We start from the raw sequence: 18733 nt of genomic DNA, 5'->3' as shown, positions 1-18733 counted from the left end.
TCTCTGCCAATGTAACAAGTGAATTGAATTGAACTGAACTACTGACACCTGCATTGCCATGGAATATATCCAGAATCATTAGATGAAAACCCTACCTCCATACCCCAACTGTGGAAGGTGTCATGCGAGCTACAGAAAGGCCATATTAAAGAGGCTGAAGTACTGCAACTTAGGAAATTATTTGTGAGTTATTTGCAGTACCAGAAGCAAGAGGACTGGGCTATAGGCTGGATGACTGAGGGGTCAGAGTTTGAGTTGCGGTAGGGTCAAGAATTTTCTCTTCTCCATGTCTTTTCCAGCCTCAGGTGAGTGAGAGACAACCTACTCTGCTGGATTCCTTAGAAAGAGCTAACCTCTTTCTAGGGGACCCAACAGAGTAAGTTGTCTCCCCACTCACCTGAGGATAGAAACACACTTTCTGAAAATTCTGAATTCAGTTTTCAGGATACTGCAATGGTTAGCTGTCACTGCCAAGAGATGTCAGGATAGACTCCACTTATAATTTCATATACTAAAGTTATAAGGTGTAAAAGGGCCAATTTCAAAGTGATGTATCTTAAGCATAACATAAAAATTTTAATATTAAAAAATTCTTCTGAAGTTCCTAATATGAGAAATACCAATTAAAAACATGATTTATTGAAGAGGATTTCTAAGGTCTTACATCCTTACCAGTATATAAAATAAAATACTTCTCATTCCTCAATGTTGCCAAGGTTAATATGGAGTAACAGAATTTGTTAAAAAATTTTAGTTGATATCATACATTGCATAAGGTTTCCCCTGATTTTATATTCAATCCAATTGGATCTCTTTGAAAAGTGATTGGGCATAATTCCCTTTTATATTATCACAAAACTAAACATTTCCATCTTACTAGATATCTTCTTATGCATACTGTTTCTCAGTTTTCCTTCAGATCCTGTCTGCACTCATTCTCAATTGTTCTTCCCAATATCTTAAAAATATCTGAGCTGGAAAGATACTGAAATACATATTTTAAACACATTAGCTTGCGTTTTAATGATACATCACTGTCTGTGGAAAATCTTATGATTTCCAGTAAAGTTTATAGCTTTAAGAACTGAATTTAAGTGTGATAAATAGAAGCGCTCAATACAAGTTTCCAACTTAATATATAATATGCATATAAAGACGTCTTGAAGCAAGACAGAACATGGCACAGTGAATATATTTCATCAAGAGAGACTTTATAGCAGACAGGCCTGCAGTCAATTAGACATGTGTACTGAGTGTTATTTACATTTCTGTTTTCTTGTATTATGACACATCATGTACCTGCGGAAACTTTCAAAATATTGCTTCTCTGCAATGATGTCTGATGCAGACTGAAGCTGTTTATCAGTACACATAAGAGAAACTATATTAAAGGGATAACAAATTTACACTATTTATATCTCACTGTTTTGCTATAGGTCAGCTTCTCATATTTCAGCAAAAACAATGATTATTCACTGCTATTTGTATCTTTGTTCTTTTGGCCTCTATAATATTAAATTGGGGAGCTGAGACAGCTCAGTCAGCATAGCGATGGGCTAGATGACTAGGCTTCCATTTCTGGCAGAGGCAAGAGCTTTTTCTCCTCTCCTCAGTGTCCAGACTGGCTCTGGGGCACATCCATCCTTCTATACATTGGGTACTGAGGGCTCTTCCCTCAAGGTTAAAGCAGCCAGAACATGAGGCGGTCCACTCACCTCCATCTAGAACCGAAGTCAAGACTGGAGAATCTATACATCCACCCTCCTATATATCTTCATGGCATGGTGCTTGATCATTTAAGCACTGACAGCTGTAATGTGAAATTAATCATTCACATCATACTCTGTTAAAGGTTAAAAATAATAAATAAATAAGGTTATGAAAAACTATTACAAAAAATTAGTATAATATATAAGAAAGTATCAGAGTTAGAGGGTTTAAAAAGTAGAGGTTGAAGACAAAAAAAAAATATCAAATACTTATCTAAAATAATATTAGGTCAGCATTTCTGATTTGTTATGTTCTCTTTCGACATGCATCATTCAGATTCCTACTGTCATAACTGCAAATATGGAGCTGCTCAGTGCATATTTGAAGGCAAGTCTGTTGCTAATTTCAACAGTTGTAATACTCTAACACCACTACTTCGATCAGTCAGTTATTTGTTTGAGTACTTTACAATGCTGTCAAATGTAGAGGGTTTGCAGCAGCATGTATAAAATGGTAGGATGGTTGTCATGACATACTGTGAGGAATGTGCAAGGAGGAGGTCATGGCCAGTTTAAAATACTATTCTGGTATTTTCCTGGAGAGGCTGAGGAAATATAAGGAAATATGTCAGGATAGTTAGTGCCTCAGTTGGTATTTGAATGTGGTAACTCCTAAATGAGAATATACCATATTACTAATTACAAACCTATATAGTCTAGATGTAAAATTAAAGAGTTATAAATGAAAGAAAATTACAAGGTAAAATTATGGCTAAGAACATTAAATACAAGTGGAAAGAGAATTGCATATGCTGGTATATGAAGAAAACCAATATTTTATTTATAAAAGGAATATTTTCAGTGTGAGATGAGAGTAGACTGTTAACATTAACCAAACAAATAGGCTAAAATAATAATGCTTGCTTCGTATTCATGAGGTAATCAGTTAGAGCTGTGGCCAGGATACTCCCTATCCTAACTGCTTTTGTCAGTTCCTCCATGCAAATGCAGGAACAGCACCTCTAATTAGGCCACAACTGCTTCCTTCCACATTCCTTCCAATTTATTACTCACTTATCATCCTACCATTCAACACTGTACAGTATATGTAATTTGAGATACTAGCATTTGTGTTAAATAAAGTAGCAAAACATAAATGTTAACAATTGATGAAGGATTTGTAAAAATAATAGCAAAGTATGGTAATAATATTATACAAAATGGTTTGAAACCACTGTTCACCATAAAGTTCTCTGAGGAAAAGCAAGAATTTTGTGCACATATTCCAGTGACTTAGTTTCAGCATTTGCCACCAGGGAAAAAGTACATACTTTATACATACAGTAACAAAAGAATGCTCAAAAAGAATGACACAAGTGACAAAAAGGTGTCAGCAGCCTCTATGTTCTGCCAGATAATAATCATACAGACTTCCTCTCTGGAATTAACTTCTCCAAAGTTTCAACATGTCTTATCTTTGGTTTTTAATCATTTCATTTTCAGCACTAACAAAATCCATAAAATCCAAAATCTGTAACAACAAATATCCTCATAACAAAGTTACTGGGATCCATCTCATAAGTGGAGAAACCTATGTAAATAAAGTTTGTTTATCAAAATGCTGCTGTTAGCAACAAATAGCTTAATAACAACACAAGGAATAAGTGACTAGAATATAGTGCATATTTTGCAGGGATGCCAGTCACATGGACAAATGCTAATAGGGCTTTCAGTTTGTAGATGGGTGATGTTAAGCTGAATTCATTCTTTGGAGGACTGAGAATATTTCAATCTGTGTGGCATTATTTATTTTGGCAAATGTGTAGAGTATTCATCCTATGGGCTACAGTAGCCCACTGACAGTTTGTGGGACCTACCTTGTATGTCTATAGAAGAATGAAATACAGGTTAGACTTCTCAAATACAACACTTGCAGCACCAGGCCAAAGATGGACCAGCTTGACAAAGGCCAAGCCTATTCATGAGAGACAAACCCATCCTCCCAGGAGAGAGGATGTTACATATTGTATTTGTATTGAATTGTATTGGAGAGGGTGGGTTTCCCCATGCACTTAGACCAACTGTTGGTCCATTGTGCGTCCCCCTATGATATTCTACCAGCCTCTATTCCCTACCGGTACTGGTGCGTGCCATCAGTCCCGACTCAGCGAGCGAGTTCGGCCTCTACTGGCTCAGCAGTATCTCGATGCTTCCCCCATCTACCTGAGGTGTTAGAGACTACTGTTGGGCGGGAAATGTCCTGAATTTGGCTCAGTGGTCCCCTTNAAAATCTGGTCATGAGCCTCAAGGGGCTTGGCATCAATACAAACTGATTGGCAGTAAACTGCCAGTTGTAAAGTAACTCTGACTCTGTGAGCTAGTTCAGGTCAAGAGCTAGCAGCTGAAGCCAGGGGTAAGAGTCAGAGGTTGGAGTGAAATGGTTACCGTCCTGCGGGGGTGTCAGCCTGACAGGAGAGTAACATCAGCTGTTGGAAGCTGTTACCAGGTAACATGGCAGAGAACACTAGCATGTGTGTGACAGTGATCTGAAGTGTAGTCATGAGCTGTATAAATGTCCAATAAATCCTGTTATCAATCCAAGACCTACATATCATCACCCAGTTGCATGACAATATTAAAATAACAGGCGAGTATTGGTATAGCTTTCAAGTGCAAGTGATGATCATAATGCTAGCGCCTGTTCATTTGAGGATTCTGATGGTACCAGTATTTGACAGAACAAGACAAGGCAAGCATTTCATTAAACTTTCCAGGCCATGCACTGCATGTAATGGCAAATGCATGCAATCCACATGGCAAAGTGTTGCACTTTTTCAGGAACTTTACAGTCCCTCCCAAGTTAAGCCCCATGCTACTAGGACTTTAAAATCTCAAATTTACAAGTATGTAGTATAGGCTGAATTCTGAGTCTTACATAGTAGCCTGGGCTTGAACTGTAGCTAGACACTTTCACAGGAATTGCAAGTAGTACTGTGGGCTATAAATGAAACATTTACCATGTTTAGTCATAGTCTTGAGATTACGTATTATCATAGAAATATGAATCGTTTCCTGGGAATGAAATATTTAAAAACTGAACTTAGGGTTTAATTTACATTTAAAACTGATTAGTATGAGTCAAGACACAAAGAGAAAACTGCAAATGTGTTAGAGCAGAAACACACTGGCACCCCTGCAGAGGAAGTTGAGTGGAATAATGATGAGAGATTGTAGCAGGTAACCAATGCACCTAATAATGATAATAACAACAACAATAATAGTACTTCAGAACATGTTAACAATGCTATCTTGAGAATCACCAAGTCAACTTGCATCTTCATTCTTTCATGTGTCCCTTCACCTTGCAAGCACACCCAGAGTTCTCTTAATAGGTGAAGACTCAGGCAGGGCAAGGGCCCATTTGCGTAAACCAGTGAGCATTACTGAGCTAGTGACAAGGATTGCTCCAGCAATACTGTATCTATTAGGCACTTCTTGAAAGAACAGCACCTGCCATATGAAGGCAAACACTATGTCCGCAGAACGTGCTATTGCCACTGGGCCCGCCTGTTCCAGCTGAAGGGCCAGAGTGAGGAGAATCTGCCCACCAAAACTGAAGAGAGCTAGTGCCACAACAAGGAACCTATCAAGTCCACAGCGTGGAATACAAAGTGCTCCCAGAACCCATGTCACCAACAGCGTCTGAACCAGAGCAAATGAGCCAAAGTTGGTCATAATGACAGAGAAGTGTAAACCTTTCAGGGCACGCAGAAGGACATATGCATTAGCACCAAACAGTGTTGCAGAGAATGCTGCAACAGCACCCCAGACATCACTATTCTGTTCTTCATGATCTGGAGAGGACGCAAGTGCAGGAATGCTGTGACCAAACAGAAGAGGTGGGCGTGTAATGAGCACAACACCAATCAAGGTGAGGCAGACGCTGATGACATTGAACATCCCACATGGCTCCTTCAGGAATAACCGGGCAAATATTGCCACAAACACCGGGACGCTGAATACTACAACCTGTAACAGATAGCAATTTGTAAATAATCAGCAATACAATATGATAATTATATGATCATGCTGGCAAAGGCATTATTTAAAAACTCACTTAGAAATGCACTGTGTCATTCTTATGCAAAAATGTCACACATCAATCTTCTCTTAGAGAGTGAAACCTGAGTAGAATGGAACTCTGATGAAATAGAAACCTGCCTTTATATCAAACTTTCTCTGGTATCAAGAATACAGTGAAAACCAATGTAAAATTAATTCCAACAAATGGAAAAATTTTAACATCAAAATATAAAAGATAATTTAATGGAAAATATTCTTCATAAGTACTTACTGTTTTCTGTTAAAAAAACTGTAATATTGTTGAATTGGTCTGTCTTCAGGGATATAATGCCATGCATTTTAGCTAAGTGAGTGAAACACGAGTGCATAGAATAAATTTCAGTGCTCAATGCATGAAGGATGAGACATGGGCACATAGCACACAGACTTAATGCTTTGACTTTCAAATTAGTTGTTATAATGATGACTGGTGCCAAATTATATTTTATAAGTCAATTCTAAAAGGGTTTTGATGATGATGTATAACATTTGAGATTACTGGGTTTCTGGACTTTATCCATCATCTGGTATTCTAAAGAACACAGTTTTGGAAATTGGATCTGTTTCCCTACTCAGATGATGGAGCAGGAAATGTCTATTCCATTGGATCAGTTAGGAAGTGCTAACCTCAGTCATGGGACCAATGACTGAGGTTCTTGCTCTCTAATGGAACCAACACTGTGGATGTCTCCCACTCTCAGTAATGGCAGATATTTTATAACCTTGTAATTTTACACATATAAAGTAAAGCTATCCCTGTAAGAGGCTGTGAAGGCCCATAGGGTTGTGAGAAGTTGAGGGTCCCACATTATCTAGAAAATTGGCTCAAAGATGGCGGTAAGGTTGTCAGCCTTAAGCGCCGGACGCACTTTACTCCCGAGGAAAATTATCTAATTAATTCCTGGTACTCATTTCTGTTAGAGGTTGAGTCGATCCCAGGGCCATAGTGTGGCTGGAAGGATTTGGTCAATTGAAAAAAATCCAACGACCTCATCAGGACTTGAACCCGCAACCTTCCAGCTTGTAGCATAGCCCCTCAACCAACTAGGCTACCTTCTTAAATTTTAAATTTGACATCAGTAATAAAGCTTACTAATTGTAGTAGCCAATTAACAGTTACTTCATTACAACACGTATATATGCTATTGTAGCCAATAACTATAAGGATTAAGATATTTCATGTAACTTGCAATAACTTTACACAAAGTTGTGTGAGATGGTAGATTAGATCTGTATTTCAAAAGTGATTGTGACAGAAAAAGACAGGTAGACAAAAAGATCTCAAAAAGTCTGTTCTTGTCTAGGGAACCACCAGTAAACTAAAAATAACAAGAAATAAATGTAAAAATATTTTAAAGAAACGTGACAGCCTAGAAGGATGCACATGTAGAACATGCAATGTACAGGCATTTGCTGATAGAATGGAAGAACAGTAAACAACATAACAAAGTGCAATTGTAAAAAAGTACTTTTATCATTATCATCATTAAGACTGCAGTGTTCTGTGATCTAGCACCACACTGTCTGGTACACAGTTATCAATGTTTCAGAGGAACATGTTACCAATATCTGGAGGGTTAAGGTGGCTATGTTCCCCCCCCCCTTTCTTTTGCTTCTAGGTAATGGCTATACTCGTTTCAATGAGAATTTGCTTCCTTTTGGTATTCATGTTTAAACTTAGTAAATTACCATTTTAGCATATATGTTGTGTAGCTGATTTGGTCCACCTAGTTTTAGTCTCTCTAATTTTTTTGTCAACTTTTGTAATAACACATTTTGTAATAAATTTAAAAAAATATATAATATACGATAGATAGTATCCACTCTTTTTAGAACTGGAACAATTAGGTAAGTCTTCACTATAAATTTTACTTAAAACCTCTAAGCTGAACCAACTTTCTGGATGTACATTCTCTTCATATCCTACCTAATTCACAGTATACAGTAACAAACCTTACATGGAATTTTGGAAAGGTGCGGAACCTAAAATCATAAGAGTAGCACATTTACCGAGGCATCAGCCAGAGGCATGTGGCGGAAGGCGTAGAAGCTGAGCATGAGGCCAGTGGTGCCAACAAAGGAGCGGAGAAGAAGCATTATTCTCCTGCCTCGTGGAAAAGGTGGTTCCTTGCGCCAAAGGACAATGGGTATTGCTGGCAGAAGGACTCCCACAAAACGACATGCAGCCAGTTCCATGGGATGCACATCCACCAGCCACTTGACTATCACCGAGCAGAGAGAGAAGAAGAGAGATGATAGTGTAGCCAGGAGTAGTCCCAGGTATGGGCAAGGGCGGCACCTGGTACCACCTCCATCACCTCTCTCTGCATCGTCTAGTCTGCTGCCACCTGTCTCTACAAGCTGCTGCAATTCCAACTGTTCTGGCATCCCACACTACAAACAGACATATGTCATAGATAAATCAATGCACTTAAGATAGGAACACCAGAAGTAACAGGCTGAGGTCATTACCTGCCCTCATTTGGACTCTTACATATAATCCAATTTTCAACATCACAGTCTCCTCTTTCCCACATTTAAACGCTACTTACATATAAAAGCCATTGTTCAGAGGGTTGACAAAATTATGCACCTGGAACAGGTGAACCTAATGGGCCTTAAGTAATAAAGACTGGTATCTACAGATTTCTGATGAGGCCATTGAATTTTTTCAATTTACCTAAACCTCCCAGCCGCACTATGCCCCTGGGATTGACTGAGCCTCTAACAGAAATGAATACCAGGAATTCTCCTGGAGGTAAAGCGCGTCTGGCACATAAGGCTGACAACCTTACCGCCATCTGTGAGCCGACTGTCTAGAGAAAATGTGGGAGCCTCGACATCTCACAACCCTATTGACCTTCACGGCCTGTTGCAGGGATAGCTTTTTACATTTAATTAGGTACGGTCACATAATATAAAGGTAAAGCTATCCCTGTAACAGGCCGTGGAGACCCATAGGGTTGTGAGACGTCGAAGCTCCCACATTTTCTAACAATCGGCTCACAGATGGCGGTAAGGTCAGCCTTATGCACCGGCCGCCCTGTACCCTAAAGAAGATTCCTGGTACTCGTTTCTATTAAGGGGCTGAGTCAACCCCAGGGCACACAGTGCGAATGGAGGATTAGGTCAATTGGAAAATCCAATGACTAATCGAACCCGCGACCTTCCGGCTTGTAGCGCAGTGCATCAACCAACTATGCTACCGCGTAGTATACAAAGAAGGCCATTTTAACCCATCCGGCAATGTAGCAGCCATTAGTCTTTCGAAATGACGTAAGAACAAGCATATGGTCGACATCAGAGAAAGTTAATAACTTTATGGTTCTATAAAAAGACATGACTGAAGTGAACATTTGGCGAAAAGCAGACATCGAGCCTCACATAGCCTACCACCTACTTCCCGTTATGGACTTCTCCTAGACAATTTAATACAGCTGTATCAAATCCTGAGGTCATTTGGGGAAGGTCGAGGAGAAACGACAATTAAATACCGTGGTGTATTTCAGAATACAAGCATATCCGAAATTCGCCTGGAGGGAGTGAAGAAATCCAAGAAACTCCTCGAACTGGGCGCATACTGAGTTAATGTCCGACACATTACCCCGCGTCAGCTAACCTGTTCGGCAGATTCTGTTCCCGATGTGTCAATGTGGAATGGTTACGGCAGAATTTCAGAAAGCTGTCTTCTCCCTTTTCACCACCTGTTCTTTACACTGTGAGACCAACTCTGTGGTCTAGTGGTCAGAGTTGAGGATAATCGAGAAGCTATTTCAAGGAAATAGCGGCTCCGGTCTAGAATACAGAAATTAACGGCAGTGGGGATTCGTCGCGCTGACCACGCGACACCCTCTATCCGCTAAAGTTGGCTGATGGTCAATAGCTGGCGCATGCGCATACGCCGGGCATGAAAAGACTAGAGTTTTCTTTTCCGATTACATAAGCCGGATACGTGTATGACAATTAGTTTCCGAGATATAATTAGTTTTATTTTGGATACCTTTCATCCGGACGCCCTGTACAAGTTATGTAATAATCAGTCCAAGTGACGAGCATACAGTAAACACTTGCGTGTTTTAACCATGAAAAATTCAACGTGAAGACCAAACATTACTATATCAGTGGAGGCTTGGAAGAATACAAAATACAGTTTTGCGTGTTTACAACCTGACAGATAAAAGTACTAGACATACACAATGATAATACTAATATAGACTTTGATCCTCTAATTAGCTAGCAACTAAGTCCATGGAGCTGAGACCGTCTTGAGAAGCTAACAGTTGTTCAGATACTGAAGAAATTCGTAGCATTTTATGGAACCCGAAAGTTCATTACCGTGATCAAAACAGCCCACCAATGGTCCTTATCGTGAGCCAGATGAATGCGGTCCACATCCTCCTACCCCATTTCTTTCAGATCCATTTTATTAACACCTCATCTACCCCTGTGTCTCACTTGTCATCTCTCTTCCTCATGTTCTCCCACCAAAACTCTGTATGCACCTCTTTCCCATACATGGGCCATGTCCCACTCAGCGTATTATTATTTTTTATTTACTCGTTCTAATAATATCTGGTGAGTGCACATTAAGAAATTAAACATGCAGTTTTCTCCAGCCTTCAGGTTCAGTACCATCCTCGTCTCAGCTGATGTTCTATACTCCTAGTAAATCTAAATTATACTACGTTAAGCACCTTCACAGAATTATCAATTAGTCTGCCTTATTGAGAGCTCTTACACGCCACGTTTCCAGACTCATGTCCATCTTCCATTGATTTGGTTGTTCCACAGAATTCCACACTTTGATCATCACGCTAATCTATAGTTAATGCATACTGCAGAAATTGAATACTCGTCTCGCCGGCAATGTAATACTTTATACAGACAGATAAGGACTACATATAACAATGAGACATATACCAATTTTTCTTTAAAATTTTATTTCTCCACGAAGTTTCAAAATATATTAAAATGTAGTTCAGCTCAATAAGGTAAAGTTGTCCCTGTGCTTAACTAATTAAACATTCGGCCATAAAGGCGTATGGGGGAGTGGATGTATAGATACACATTTTCTTGACCTCGGAATTAGCTGGAGGTGAGTGGTCAGCTTCACGCCCTTGCCGCTTTACCTCATGGGAAAGAACCGCTGGTACTCGTTTGGACAGGAGGCTGGGTGGGCCACAGAGCCGGTCTGGACGAGGTGTAGAAGAGAAAATTCTTGACCCTACCCGGACTTAAACTCCGAACCCTTGTCTTCCAGCCCGTAAGCACTCGCTATACCGACTACGCTATCCCTGCTCCTAATTCAACTCAATAGTAATTTTATATATATATGCAAATTACAACTACAAATTCCGATAGTTCGTGAACATTAAAATGCCCCTGAAGATGACCTACATAGTCGAAATTTGTAAGATTACCAGCAGTATATAATTTAATGTATTTTGATGGTAAATACGTGTCATAGCTTGCAATGTAAAAATACAGGATTGTATGCCTGATTATTTAACAACGCTGTATCAACTTCTATGGTTATGTGAAACGAAATAATGTAGAAGTTGGAATGATAATGAAAAATTAATTAAAGCTCTTACTGAGTTCAGTAAGGGCCAACTGTTACTGAAGTGCACGTCAGTGATGTTCCTGAAACATCACAACTTCGTTAGACACATGTCTTGGCCTCTGCTACAGTATTTCAGTACATACAGGGCTCAAAGTGGACGTAAAGGAGGGCAGACGCATTCCAGAGTCTTTTTTCTTTTATGAAAAACTATTTCCAGCGTCATAAGACATACTAACTTTCGCTTACAACTACAATACATTCAGGAACTAATTCCTAAACTTGCATTGCATTAATTTCCTTCAAGTGTTCGTATTTCCCCTGGCTTTCTGCTGACCTGGGGCGTCTATCTAGTTCTGAAAAGCCATTTCCAGCGCTGATTACAAATGTCATATACATAACTAACTAGAATTTATTCCATGGAGCTGAGCCCCTTCTTGAGAAGCCGCTAGTTGCGCAGCTACTCAAGAATTCCCCAAAATTTTATGGAACCCGAAGGTTCATAACCGTGTTCACAAGAGTCCTCCACTGGACCCTACCCTGAGCCAGGTCAATCCAGTTCATACCACCCCATCTTATCTCTCTAAGATCCATCCTAATATTATCATCCTACCTCCCACCTACCAATATGCATCCATCTTCTTCCCCATGCGTGCTACATGCCTTTCCTATCTCATCCTCCTTGACTTGGCGAGGAGCGTCATATATAAATGAAATACATTTAACTTCTTGCCCTCTATTTTTACAGATACAAACCCAGAGCTGCAAACTCATCACACTAAGCTACGTACAGTCTTCCAGATTCCATCTACCGCTGTTTCCATAAAAACTCGAAGGGAAAACTGTGGACGTTGAACCGACAAAACAAACAGCTGCCGAGTGGCTGTTCCTGCGTGTCCGAGGTCGACACTGGGTAACGGAGTGACGATGATGATGCAGGAAAATATTCGTAATATTGACCGGATGGCAAGCAATCAATATCATCACTGCCGGTGGTATTTTTAACTCTTAATTTCTCTATAAATTCGGCATGTATTTGCAGGATACAATGTCTGAAGCTGGAAACAACCAGAACTGAGACCAAGATTTCGCAGACCGTGCTTCGTTTGCGAAATGTTTTGATGGGCAAGAATAGCGAGCCATTTTGTGTGAATGTTACTTCAGGAGGATTGACGCAACGAATAATATGGGTGGTCGTCATGTAGTACACAAATATGCTAATTTGTTGTACTGTGTTTCAAGCGGTCTATACATTTAGCTCCGGTTCCTACGTAAGAGAATTTATTTATGAAACACTGTATAAAGATTCAGTTTCGTGGGGTTGGGCCAAATTAAGTGATGTCTCCCCCCCCCTCCCAAAAAAAAAGTTTAAATTCCAAAGAGAAAACGTTTAATTATGGATGTACGTACTCTTGTTCTTAAACCAGTGCGTATGTGGAGTGATAAAATCTGGAAATCTGGAAACATTCTGGTCTTGTATTCGAGAGAAACTCTGTTCGAATATCTTCCGGATTTTGACAAATATTCTCCTCAGTCCCTCCAGGAAAACGCATGAATACGTCGATTAGATAGCGACAAATTTCTTCCGAAACATATCCGATTCATCGTTCATCAGCCGTCTTACCATTCGACATTAAGGTCTGAGATACCGACAGCGTCGTACATCAATGATACGAAAATAAAAAAAAAATGTTCTTTTTAGTGCTTGTGGGGTGGGACTAAGTCCCTTGTACTGCGGCCACTTCTGGCCTATTGTACCAGCCCCAGATGATAGGTGAGGGTGATTGTGGAGCAATTGGTGGAATGAAGATTGGCAGGGGAAACCGAAGTACTCGGAGAAAACCTGCCCCAGCGCCACTTTGTCCACCACAAATCCCACTTGACCAGACCTGGGATCGAACCCGGGCCGCCGCGGTGGGAAGCCAGCTACTAACCGCTTGAACTATGGCGCGGACCTAAAATAACAAACTTACCTCCTTTTGGTATCGACATCCATATCGATACAGCTTCGATATGGGTCTCTTCCGGTTAACGAAGTGCATGTTCAGCTGCAAATAGACGATGTTTTCCGGTCCTGTCTTCAGTAATCAAAACGACATACGAAGATATGTAGAGTAAAGGCAATGTATATGACAACGAAATAATAATATGAACCAACTACGTACGAAACGTGCAACTACGACGTCTCTTCATGGGACGGAACTAAAGCGAGCAGATGCCTGCTACTGTCGTCGAGATCTGAGACTCTTTAGTGACTATTCAAGTCTAAACCAACACTGAAGGTCACGAAGTTTGTTACTTTCCCAGATTATAATTGGCGTGAAAAGTAAACTCGTGCGCCTATTGTGCTATCGCTGAGCCGCACGAATGTGGATTTAAGTCATGTAACCTTCAGTAATGATGAGAATCCAGCCACTACGCACGGCTGATGACAACCATTAACTGAACAATGCTACAAGTGCATAAAGTTACTCGTATAACGTCGTATCTATCTATCTGTCTGCCTGTCTGTTTATCTTCTGTCTGTCTGTCTACCTCTTTTCAGTTTTTAATCTTTGCACTGTCGCTAGGGCTCCTTGGACGGGGGATCGGCCCGTCGTAAGGCCGTTACCTACACACAGAACAACACAAACGCAGAATAAACGCACACACACACATCCATGTCTCGAGTGGGATTTGAACCCACGATCCCAGTGTTCGAGCGGATGAAGCCAGTTCATGCCTTAGACAGCGCGGCCATTGTGATCGGTATCAAGTAGAAGGTACTTTAAATAATGATGTGATATGAAAGGATAATTGAGGAGCTATTTCAAGGAAATAGCGGCTGCGCTCTAGAAAAGCGAAATTAACAGCCGTAGGGATTCGTTGCGCTGACTACGCGACACCCTCTATCCGCTAAAGTTTGCACTAACTTCGCCGACAGGCCGCGCCATAGCTCAAGCGGTTAGTCGCTGGCTTCCCACCGCTGCGGCCCGGGTTCGATCCCGGGTCTGGTCATGTCGGATTTGTGGCGGATTAAGTGGCGCTGGGGCGGGTTTTCTCCGAGTACTTCGATTTCCCCTGCCATTCCACCAAATTCTCCATCATCATAATCACCCGGGGCAGGCTACAATAGGCCAATCAGTGGCCGCCGTGCCGAGTGGACCCAGTTGGACTCCACCCCCATTAAGCGAATTAAAAAAAAAAACTTCGCCGACAAGCGGCGGTCGCTAGATCGGTATAGTTCGCTTTCGGATTAAAGCCACGGAGTTTTTTTTTTTTGGGCTATGAAAGAGCAGAGGAATACAGATCTCCATACGTTCTACATCTCAGCGCTACGGGCTATTATTCACCTCCGCACTTCGGGGAAAGCGGGCCCTATATAAATAGGGAAGATTGCTGGTAAGTATCACGACAAATAGGGGCTGATGGCGAAGAAAGAAATTCCAGTCATCCAGGCAGTAGCCAGTCACTTTACAGGGCCAACTACCCCGAATCTTAGTCAACCACACAAAGAACACTAAAAACATCCTTAACCTGTCCGGCCAAAAGCAAAACAGATACGAAGCCTAACAGTGGACAATGTGAAAAAGAATTTCAGGTAAAGATATCTTAGTTTAATCATTCACAAATAAGTATGTTATTATTATTATTATTATTATTATTATTATTATTATTATTATTATTATTATTATTATTATTATTATTATTATGACAGTGTTCCTTCCGTCATGAAATTATTATACAACCAAAATTTTAAGGAACGAAAAGTAGGGACAGGAAGGTGGGTATGCAGTACCGTAACCTTTGACCCAAATCTGAGAAATTCATAAAGAAACTCGGGTTTCCAAACATCTGAACGTCGTGGTGTAATGGTTATAAATCATAAATTCGTCTGTCTGCTCGAAGACTTATCTGAGTTTTGTCAAGGTCCTCCTAACAAGTGCAGAAATTATACCTTCAAAATAGATAATATCCGCTCCCATCCGAATCCATACCAATTCATAATTATGTTTCCGTTCTGAACTATAGAACATTCGCACTTGTCAACGCGGTATTAAATACACCAAGAAGCAACCAAGTTTTCAAATATCATAGATATGTTCTGTTTAGTGGATATGTGCCCACGCGACACCCTCTATCCGCTAAAGTTGGCACTAACTTAACCGACAAGCGGCGGTCGCTCGGTCGATATAGTTCGCTTGCGGACTACAGGCCACTAAGTTCTTAGTAGATATGTAAATTAAATAAAGTCAAAGTTGTGCTGGTGCTGTGTAGATGAATTACACGATGCTTGCAAAAACAGTATTCTAGCATTGCTCTGTCACATGGAATGTAGCTGTCAAGAGATATACCCGTATTTTGTATTCGGGAGGTAACAGATTTAAATTTCGGACTGGATACCGCTTAATCTGGCTGAGGTTTTTCGTAGTTTTCCTCACTCACTAACATAGTACCCAAATTAATTTAAAAATCGGTGCTTAACCCCAAGAAAACACACTAGGCCTAATATAAACACCATGGAGTGGGTCTAGACTCATTCTTGAGAAGCTTATAGCCAATCAGCAATCAAGATACTTCCCGCCTGTTGTAGAATCATTAGGTTCATTACCGTGCTGTTGTGAAACAGCCTGCCACTGAATCCTATTCTGAGCTAAATTAATCTAGTCTGTTAACTCCAACACAATTTCAAGATCCATTTTAATATTATTTTTCCATCTACGCCTATGTCTTCAAAATCTCTTCCATTCAGGTTTTCTAGCCAAAATTCTGCACCCATTTCCGATATCTCTTATGCGTACTACGTACCCTGCCCACCTCATCTGTAACTTGATCATCATAATAACGTTTGGTGAAACACGCAAACTATGGCGCTACTCATTATGCAGTTGGAGCCTGGATACATCAGTCTGTATAGAAACCATGCTAGGGGATGGACGCCCAGGAGTCAGGGTTCGATTCCCAGAAGGGCCAACAGGCTTCTCTGTTCTTCATAATTTCCAGACCGGCCCTGGGTCCAACTGAGCCTCTTACACAATTGGTACTAGGTGCTGTTTCCCCAAATGCAAAGCGGCAGAAGCGTGATACTGACCACTCACCTCCGGCTACCTCACATGTCTTCATGGTGTGATGCAAAATTACTTAAGCCCCAGGATTACTTTAGCTTTACCTCATTATGCAGTTTTCCTACTAACCGATCACTTTCTGCCTTTTGGGTCAAAATATACCGAGTCGGCACAGCGACGGGTTATGGGATGGATGGCCAGGGATCCAGTCCCTGCAGGAGTAAGATTTTTCTCTTCTCCATAGCGTTCAGATTGGTTCTGGGGCTCACCTAGCCTCCTACCCAATGGACACCGGGGTCTCTTTCCTCAGGGTTAAAACATCCGGATCGTGAAGCTGACCACTCACCTCCATCTAGTGTAGAAGTCAAGAACAGTACAGCTATACCTCCACTACTCCATGCATCTTTATGGCACAGTGATTAATTAAGTAATGACAGGGAGAACTTTATTTTTTTTATCTTTTAGGCGAAAATATTCTCTTTAACACCCAATTCTCGAACCTCAACCTGTGTGCTTCCTTTAGCGAGACACAAGTGTGAGTTTCACACCCATACAAGACTACAGCTAAAATTATAGTTTTTGTATATTAAGAAGATAGGTAGGTAATAATGTTTAGGGAAGAAACTGCAATGTGTTCTGAGGGGCAAACGAAACTGTTCTTTGAGTGTAATGCCGAGCTACTGAACAATGTTGCAGGTATGCTGTTCCACCTGCCCAATAAGGACTGGGGCTTAACAAAAGTGCTTATGCATATTTAATATACAGTAGAACGCCGATTATCTGAATTGGCAATTAACCAAATCACCACAACCAAGGAATGTGTCTGTTAAACAAATATCATTGTTTGTTTCTTTTTTCAAATAGTGTTAGAAAATGTTAATTTATAATTATATTTATTAATTTTTCATATTTCACCTGTTTTAAAGTGTTTTTTTTTTCGTTTTTATTATTATAATAGTATAGTACATTATAACAGCGTCACAGTAGTATTTTTATGGATAAAAATTGAATCCAATTATCGGAATTTTCCATTTTCCAAGCCACCCTTGTTACTAATTGATTCGGATAATCGCCGTTCTGCGGGTATCTTGCACCAACACCAACCAGACATGAAAATTCAGTGTCTTGTTCATTCGCCGATTATTAGTTTACTTGGATATGTTAATGTTCACAAGCAGACATAAATCGTATCTTACCAAGCACTAGCAATGAAAGTCGTCTGCTGCTTCAAATCCAATAACGCCTTGGTAAATCGGCAGTAATGAACCGGTTCCTCAGACTCCAAAGAACAAGGGAAATACTACAAGAAAAAATCAGCAAGTCACTAATTTGGATTCATATAACGCTACACTTTCGTGTATACCCTTTCATCTCTTTTGAATATAAAGGCACTCCACTGTCCAGCCATCGTTTCAAAATGATTCACATATTTTTGATCACATGGTCACATTGCTATACCAAAATATCGATCAGCTGTGAACAGGTCCAAAGATGACCTGCATAACAGATTCGATACTTCGCGAATCTAATTCCTACGATAACCACCAGAATGCGCAAAATTGGAACGTTTTTTATCTCTGTGATCTTGGGACTGGACGTAGAATTATCTTTGGTGATGATGCTGTATGAACCGTGGTAGCCGAACATTTTTAAAACGTCGGCGAAAATTTCAACGTGTAATTGTTCAGAACAAACTTAGTCAAAAGCTCCGAACCTCAGTAACTAGAAAAATTCTGGGAAGTCAGTTACTTTTATACTAAAATTTTCACTACGTGGTGCTGCTTTCCAGAGAAATGCCCTCGTCAAAGGTTGTCTACAAAGACAAACTTCTTCAAAAATATCCACTCTCCCCCTTTCTTCAACTGGCAACAGTGCATCACAATGACCATTGTCTAGTTTACCAGTAGACAACAGAGGGACTACATTTCTCCCAGTCACAAGTTGACCAGCTATATGAGTCCATGATATGTATGTACGCTCTGTCTTGTAGTGCACTCAGTCTCACATGTCACTTCACTACATGTTTCGGCATCACTGTGCCATCCTCAGGTGTGTTATTTACGTCAAGCTATTGCATTGCTCGCCATCATGTATCGTTTATAAAATTATATAAAATGCACACTCTTCGCTAACTATAATAAAATTTATATATATCAAAATTTGTTAATATCCATTATCTTGCGCGAATTTGAGTTAAGACGTTTAAGATAATGGATATTAACAAATTTTGATATATATAAATTTTATTATAGTTAGCGAAGAGTGTGCATTTTATATAATTTTATAAACGATACATG

The 18733-nt window shown here is 40.2% G+C and overlaps 1 protein-coding gene across 2 annotated transcripts; it reads right to left on the bottom strand.

Annotated features, from left to right (window-relative positions):
• Positions 1 to 4378: 4378 nt before the first annotated feature.
• LOC111869428 (solute carrier family 35 member G1) lies at positions 4379 to 17932 on the bottom strand. 2 transcript variants are annotated; one of them, XM_023860952.2, is made up of 3 exons: positions 17633 to 17932; positions 7842 to 8225; positions 4379 to 5738 (listed from the first exon to the last, which is right to left on the bottom strand). In XM_023860952.2, the coding sequence occupies exons 2-3, from the start codon at positions 8217 to 8219 to the stop codon at positions 5067 to 5069; spliced, it is 1050 nt and encodes a 349-aa protein (XP_023716720.1). In that variant the 5' UTR covers positions 8220 to 8225; positions 17633 to 17932; the 3' UTR covers positions 4379 to 5066. The 2 variants fall into 2 exon arrangements, with proteins under 2 accessions (XP_023716720.1, XP_023716719.1); XM_023860951.2 differs by lacking the exon at positions 17633 to 17932 and adding an exon at positions 13365 to 13583.
• Between the last annotated feature and the right edge of the window lie 801 nt (positions 17933 to 18733).

This window comes from Cryptotermes secundus, unplaced genomic scaffold (assembly GCF_002891405.2).
Source record: "Cryptotermes secundus unplaced genomic scaffold, Csec_1.0 scaffold813, whole genome shotgun sequence".
Taxonomy (NCBI): Eukaryota; Metazoa; Arthropoda; class Insecta; order Blattodea; family Kalotermitidae; genus Cryptotermes; species Cryptotermes secundus.
This window is presented reverse-complemented; position numbering and strand designations above follow the sequence as displayed.

Coding starts and splice junctions, on each gene's coding strand:
- LOC111869428 (XM_023860951.2), bottom strand. CDS start 13,433: ATGCACTTCGTTAACCGGAAGAGACCCATATCGAAGCTGTATCGATAT. Junction 8,226..13,364: donor GATGTCGATACCAAAAGGAG/GTAAGTTTGTTA, acceptor GTCTGTTTGTAG/TGTGGGATGCCAGAACAGTT. Junction 5,739..7,841: donor TGCCTCTGGCTGATGCCTCG/GTAAATGTGCTA, acceptor TATCTGTTACAG/GTTGTAGTATTCAGCGTCCC.